This window comes from Myotis brandtii, unplaced genomic scaffold, assembly GCF_000412655.1.
Source record: "Myotis brandtii unplaced genomic scaffold, ASM41265v1 scaffold6, whole genome shotgun sequence".
Taxonomy (NCBI): domain Eukaryota; kingdom Metazoa; phylum Chordata; class Mammalia; order Chiroptera; family Vespertilionidae; genus Myotis; species Myotis brandtii.
Genome location: NW_005370271.1, coordinates 897,410 through 904,539, shown reverse-complemented (window position 1 = coordinate 904,539; position 7,130 = coordinate 897,410). Strand labels below are relative to the sequence as shown.

General features: G+C 47.5%; 1 protein-coding gene and 1 long non-coding RNA gene across 2 annotated transcripts in view; both read right to left on the bottom strand.

Annotated features, from left to right (window-relative positions):
* Window positions 1–3,753, bottom strand: part of EFCAB9 (EF-hand calcium binding domain 9) — an 8,250-nt gene extending 4,497 nt beyond the window's left edge. The window contains exon 1 of the mRNA XM_014550330.1: window positions 3,581–3,753. Coding sequence (XP_014405816.1) covers window positions 3,581–3,737 — 157 coding nt within the window. The 5' untranslated portion in view covers window positions 3,738–3,753. The remainder of the gene's footprint in view (window positions 1–3,580) is intronic.
* A 3,181-nt stretch (window positions 3,754–6,934) lies between these two features.
* LOC106728349 overlaps window positions 6,935–7,130 on the bottom strand; it is a 563-nt gene continuing 367 nt past the window's right edge. The window contains exon 2 of the long non-coding RNA XR_001364643.1: window positions 6,935–7,097. This is a non-coding gene — a long non-coding RNA (uncharacterized LOC106728349). The remainder of the gene's footprint in view (window positions 7,098–7,130) is intronic.

Here is a 7,130-nt window from a genome sequence, read left to right as displayed (position 1 = left end):
GGTGTGGGACCCGGTGTGCCACCCAGCGTGGGACCCAGCCTGGGACCCGGCGTGCATCTCTGACCAGCTGCAGGTGATGCCGCGGCTGCTGACCACCCTTAGGGGCCGCGCTGGGATCCGAACGAGACCTGATGCCACAGCCTTGCCGGTGCCAGGGTGGAGCCGTAGCTTTTGTACATTAGTTAAGGCATATTCAGTCCTACAATCAGAGACAACAATCCTGTAATTTAAAGAACAGGGAAGGTTAGTGCTGAAATTCCACTCACTAATCATCTCTTTCGGGGTCGAAGATGAAAGGAACAAGCGTGGTGATAGGTTTATCCGGTGCCGGGGGGCTCTGCAGATGGCGCACACACATCGCCCAGGGTCACGGAGGGCGTCTCACGGGTCACTGTCTGCATGCGATTTCCCCGAGCCCACTGGCTACAGAGCTTTCTCCTGCAGGAGAGAGGGCTCCCCTACACACAGAGCATCCCCAGTTTGGAGTCCCAGTGGAAGCTCGCTAAGGTCACAATGAGCCAGTCACATGTCCTGGTTTGGGGGCTTCTGATGGTCTCTTGATGATCCTTCCCAGTCCCCTCCAGGTATGAGCATGTGGGAGCAACACACTATATAGATATCCTATATAATAAAAGGCTAATATGCAAATAGACCGAACGGTGGAACAATCGAACTGAACAACAAGTCGCTATGACGTGTGCTGACCACCAGGGGGCACGCATGGAACATGGCAGGCATCAACCACAGCCGGATGGTGGAGCAGGTGAGTGGGGGCGCCAGACCAAGGCAGGGTGCTGGTCGCTGTCATCAGGGCGAGCCTCTGGTGGTTACTGAAAATTCTTTGCTCCCATGCACTACGGTCCCACCTGGTGCTCGCACCCGCTGCCGACCCCAATCACTCAGTGCCATCAGTCAGCAGGTGTGAGCGGCACCTGCCAGCCCCAATCGCCCCTGAGGGCTTCTCCACCTCCTCCTGCTCCTGAGAGGCAATAGGGGCAGCAGCTGCCACTCGCACCGGCTGATGGCGCCGGCCCCAATCGCTCTGTGCCATCAGCAGGTGGGAGCCGTGTCGTCAGCGGATGGGAGAGGCAGTGGTGGGAACAGGGCAGCCAGCAGACAGGGACCACGGTGGGAGGGGCCAGGCAGGGATGCAGAGGATGGGCTGAGACCCGCCCCTGTGCCCACCACAGCCTCGCGGCCCACAGTTCCTTTCAAGGTGCATGAATTTGTGCACTGGACCCGTAGTGTGTGTGTGTGTGTGTATTTCCAGTGATGTTTGTACAGTTGCTCCTTGAGAGATGTTTTGGTGTGGGACTTAGTAGCTACTTTCTTTTTTTAAATATATTTTTATTGATTTCAAAGAGAAAGGGAGAGGGGGGGAGAGAGAGAAACATCAATGATGAGAGAGAATCATTGATCAACTGCCTGTTGCATACCCCCTACCAGGGATGGATCCCACAACCTGGGCATGTGCCCTGACTGGGAATCGAATCGGGGATTTCTTGGTTCATGGGTTGATGTTCAACCACTGAGCCTCACCGACTGGGCAACAAATGCTGTTTTTAAAGCAGCTGGCTCTGGACCACTCACGTCTCCAGGGCCTTAAGTCAATGATGACAATGACAGCGAACACTAAGTCCTCACCAGGTGCTATGCATTTCCCATAAGTCACACCCCCTGCCTGGAAGGCAGGACTCAGGGCTGTGTCTCACGCTTTCAGGTCACTATTCAGTCCCTTGGCGACCAGAAGACGCAGCCTGCCCCTCTCGGGTATTGCATCATCAGGGAGGGAGGGAGTTGCCAGGGAGACCAGACTCAGCAGACATTCCGGTGAGACTAAGAGTGGGCTTTGGAGTCCGAACACCATGGGCTTTAGTCCCAGGTTTTCTGTTTACAGCTCGGTGCCCTGCAGCTGCGTGATCACGGACTGGGTTTTTGCAAAGAGTTGGTGACATACCCTGTGAAAATCTATGTGTAACGAGAAACACTGAGGCAGGAAATGATGAGAAAATGAAGGTTTTTCTTTTATTATATTTTAAAGATTGAATGAACTCTTAAAAATCTTTATGGAAGAAACCCCTTATTCACAAATGACCTTAATTTCTCTCAGGTCACAATGAATGGATAGGAAACCTGCTTTCTACTCAGTCCTATAAAAACCCCTAAAGTCTTTTGACTAATCTTCTATTGGTTTGTGCACTCAAAGGCAAGGTGAGGATTGTCAGTACTTGTTGGTCACTCACAATTACCAAGAATTAGAAGGGACCTTGCATATCATTTATTTGATACAAACATCCCATTTGACAGATGAGAAGTCTTGCTGCTGAGGGGGCTCGACCCCCAGGGATAATTACAATGACAGTGAACGCCAAGTCCTCACCAGGTGCCATGCATTTTCCATAATTGCCTCATCTTCTCCCCCAACCATGAGATGGACTCCATTATTAGAATCCTCACTCACAGACGAGGAAAGTGAGACTTAAACAGGTGTTGAGCCCAGCCGCTGTGGCTCAGTGGTTGAGCGTTGACCTATGAACCAGGGGGTCCTGATTCCATCCCAGGTCAGGGCACATACCTGGATTGCGGGCTTGATCCTTGGTAGCGGATGTGCAGGAGACAGCTGATTGATGATTCTCTCTCATCATTGATGTTTCTGTATCTCTCCCTCTCCCTTCCTCTCTGAAATTGAAGAAAAAATCCTATATAATAAAAGCCTAATATGCTAAGTGTCTGGTCGTCCGGTCGTCCATTCAAACAATCAAAGTGTAATATGCTAATGATATGCGAAGGCTGCTCAACCACTCGCTATGACATGCACTGACCACCAGGGGGGCAGATAATCGACCAGTCACTATGACCTGCACTGACCACCAGGGGGCAGACACTCTGACTGGTAGGTTAGCTTGCTGCTGGGGTCCGGCCATCAGGACTGAGCAAGATGGGCTGGACACGCCCTGGAGCCCTCCCGTGGTCCCTCCCTGGCTGGCCAACCTCCCGAGTCCCTCCCCGGCCCCGATGGTGCACCTGTGGGGTCCCTTGGCCTGGCCTGCACCTTCTTGCAATCTGGGACCCCTTGGGGAATGTCGGAGAGCTGGTTTCGGCTCAATCCCGCTCAATGCAGGAGCTGCCCCCTGGTGGTCAGTGTGCTCCCACAGGGGGAGCGCCACTCAGCCAGAAGCTGGGCTCAAGGCTGGCGAGCACAGCGGCGGTGGCGGGAGCCTCTCCCACCTCCACGGCAGCACTAAGGATGTCTGACTGACAGCTTGGGCCTAAGCCGTCAGTCGGACATCTCCCTAAGGGTTTCTGGTCTGCGAGAGAGGGTGCAGGCCGGGCCGAGGGCCCCCCCCCCCCACTCCCCTCCCCCCAAGTGCATGAATTTCGTGCTCCGGGTCTCTAGTAAATAAATAATAAAGAGGGTGATGACACTCTCCAGATCTCCAAGGGGTAAGGGGCAGAGCCAGGATTTAAACCCAGAGCCTGCAGTTGTGTCCTCCTCACTGAGCTGCCACCAGTCTTCAGTGTAAGTTGGTGACTAGACACCAGGTCACGACCCGGCGGAGACGTTTCTGACAGCACTGACCGTTCATGGTGTTGTGGCGGTGTGGGTCGAGGAGGTCGAAGTACTCCACCAAGGCCCTCACGTTCCTCATGGACAGCAGGCAGTAGAGCTTGTCCAGGTAGAGGCACCACAGAAATGACCCTGTCTTCAGTTTCATTTTGGAGCTCCTCATGCCCATGGCTCTGGCAACAGGCAACGGAGCAGAGAATGCAGCCTCGGAACTAGAATGTTGGACACCAAGAAGCTCTGGCAGGAGGTCTTCCTCGATAAAACAGTGCAGGAAATACTAGCAGTCAATAAACAATGTCTAGCCAGCCCGGCCGGCGTGGCTCCGTGGCTGAGCATCGACCTATGAACCAGGAGGTCATGGTTCGATTCCCCATCAGGGCACATGCCCGGGTTGCAGGCTCGATCCCCAGTGTGGGGTGTGCAGGAGGCAGCCAATCAATGATTCTCTCTCATCATTGATGTTTCTATCTCTCTCTCCCTCTCCCTTCCTCTCTGAAATCAATAAAAACATATTTTAAAAAGAATAACAAATTATAAGGGCTTCCTCTCAGTTTTCCAGCCCTGCCCTCACCTCCCGTTAACCTGGTTACCCCTCCTTCACTAAAACATGACCAGTTCTAAACGCAAAGCACACCCTGGAAAGGAACGAGAAACTGCACACGTATGAGAACATGTTACACGGCCAGGGTGATTCTCAGAGGAATATTTATAGCCTAAATGTGTTCATTAGAAAACAAGTAATGAACAAGGCACATAATTCTAAAAGAACCCAGAAAATTAAGTAACATAAAACCAAAGAGAGAAAGAAATGTTTACAGACCAAAACACACATAAGTGAACCAGAAAACAAAACAGTAAGCTTGATTAGTATAAACAGGATCTTTTTTTCTTCATGTTCTTTATAACAAAACATTTCAAACCTGTCCCAAAGCGGGTTAGTGTGATAAACGTGCATGTAACCACCTAGCTTCAATAATGATCAACTCAGGGCCAATCTTGTTTCATCGATACTCCACCCACCCACTACCACCATCTCTGTGTTATTTTGAAGCAAATCTCAGCTATGACTTCTCATCTGTAAAAATTTCAATATTTCAAAAAGAGTGACTTTAAAAAAATATATAACCACATACTTTTATACCTAAAAAGAAACAATGATTATCTCTTAATGTTATCAAATATCCAGTCAGCATGCAAATGTCGCTGTTTGTTAAAATTTGTTTTTAAATATGAGTGACATATAATATTAGATTCAGGTGCAGAACAGAGACTAGACATTTATATACCTTTTTACTTTTTTTTTTTTATTGTTTAAAGTATTACATATGTCTCCTTTTCCCCCAACTGACCCCCCCGCCTTTTTACGGTATATTTTTAACAGATGAATTATTCAAGTCAGGACTCCAAACAGATCTATATGTTACCTTTAGACCACTTCATAAGTATCGTGAAGTTCCCCCTTTCTATCTTTCTTACTCTTTTTGCAATTTATTTGTTGGAGAATCCAGATTGTCATGTAGAGGAAAACTCTCTGATTTGTGCAGATTTTATCTCCAATGTGTTGATATGTCCTTCTGTCTCCCCTATTTTATATAAACTAGTGGTTAAAAAGCTGGTTTTAGGAAAAGATCAATAAGGACAGACAATTTTTTTTGGAAAATATGATAAGAGAAGAAAAGATTTTTAAAAAGTAAGAATGAGGCCCTAGCTGGTTTGGCTCAATGGATAGAACGTCGGCCTGCGTTGGTCCTGGGTTTGATTCCGGTCAAGGGCATGTACCTCAGTTGCAGGCTCTTCCCTGGCCCAGGCCCTGGTCGGGGCTCATGCAGGAGGCAACCAATTGATGTGTTTTTCTCACATAGATATTTCTCTGTGTCTTTCCCTCTCTCTTCTACTCTCCCTAAAAATCAATGGAAAAATATCCTTGGGTGAGGATTAACAAAAACAAACAATAAAAAAGTAATGAGAAAGGAAGCTATTGATAAGGAAGAGATTAAAATATATATAAGAATACTATGCACAACTCTATACCAATACTTTGAAAATCTAAATTAGCTCTATCCAATAAATATATAACACAAGCTACAAATATATCACATATGTAGTTTTAAATTTTCTGGTGTATACATTTAAAAAATGAAACAAGGAACTGTAGAAGGTTACCCAAAACATACCATGATGTGATTATAGAGGCATACTTATAGGATCAAATGGTATAAATACAGATGTAACAGGACAATAAAAAAAGAACCTGGCTATGCTGATCAACTGAACGCAGTCTCCGTGTCATTCCTTCTTCGCCGACTCCATCCACACCTTTGGGAACCCCTGGGCCTGCTGGGGTTGGACCCCAACAGTTACCATATTGGACAGCACAGACTTAGATAAATACAAGTTATTTTATGAAAACTGACTTACGAAGGAGTTAAAAATGTGAATCAATCAATAACCATAACCAATAACCAGAAAGTAATCAATGATGAAACGCTAAGAAAAGATATCTGGCTCAGGTGGTTTTATGGGGAGGTTTCTCAAAACCATTGAGGAACAAATCATGTCTATGTTATATAAACTGTTTCAAAGCAGTTCTAATTTAGAAATATCATAGGAGTGCTATATGGATAATCTTCCGTATAATTAACGAATTTAGGGATGAAATCATTGCAGCTCTGAAGAGCTGAGAAGGAATCAGGCAGGAACTTAGAGGAGTAACTGGTTTGCATTGAGGGTTGGGGAACAAGAGAACGCCTGTGAGTATAGTGGTTACCAGAGGGAAGCGGGGGAGAGGGCAGGTAGAAGAGGGTAGGGGCGGGGGGTAAACGGTGATGGAAGGAGACCTGACTGGGGGTGGTAAACACACAATACAATACAGATGGTGTATGATAGAACTGTACACCTGAAACACATAATTTTATTAGCCAATGTCACCCATTAAATTCAATAAAAAGATTTAAAAAAAGATGAGAACTTCTCCAAACTCACTTTCAAAGTACACATTTTTATTCACATTAACAAGGTATGAGCATGGCACTGGGCATTATCAGAGAGAGAGAGAGAGAGAGAGAGAGAGAGAGAGAGAGAGACCTTAGTCGGTTCTGCTCAGTGGATAGAGCCTCGTCCTGAGGACTGAAGGGTCCCAGGTTCAATTCAAGTCAAGGGCACATGCCCGGTTTGCGGGCTCAATCCCCAGTAGGGGGCGTTCAGGAGGCAGAAGATCAGTGTCTTTCTCATCATTGATTTCTATCTCTCTCCCTCTTCTTTCCTCTCTGAAATCAATAAAATATATGAGAGAGAGAGAGAGAGAGAGAGAAGAAAATAGCTCAGTAAAAGCGGGGAGTGTAACAGAAAGCTCACCATGGAAGGAGCTGCATACAGGACACTTTATTTAAACCGGGAAATTAAGAACCAGAAGCTTTTCACTTAATATGCAGACACATCTGGAGATCCACCGTGAAGCTGTGATGAGTCCCCAGGGGCCCTTTCTCCCAGGCTCCGATGCTGGCCGGCTCTGGGTCTGGTCCGGGAGCGCCTGGGAAGCAGGAAACGAACCGGGAAGCCGGGG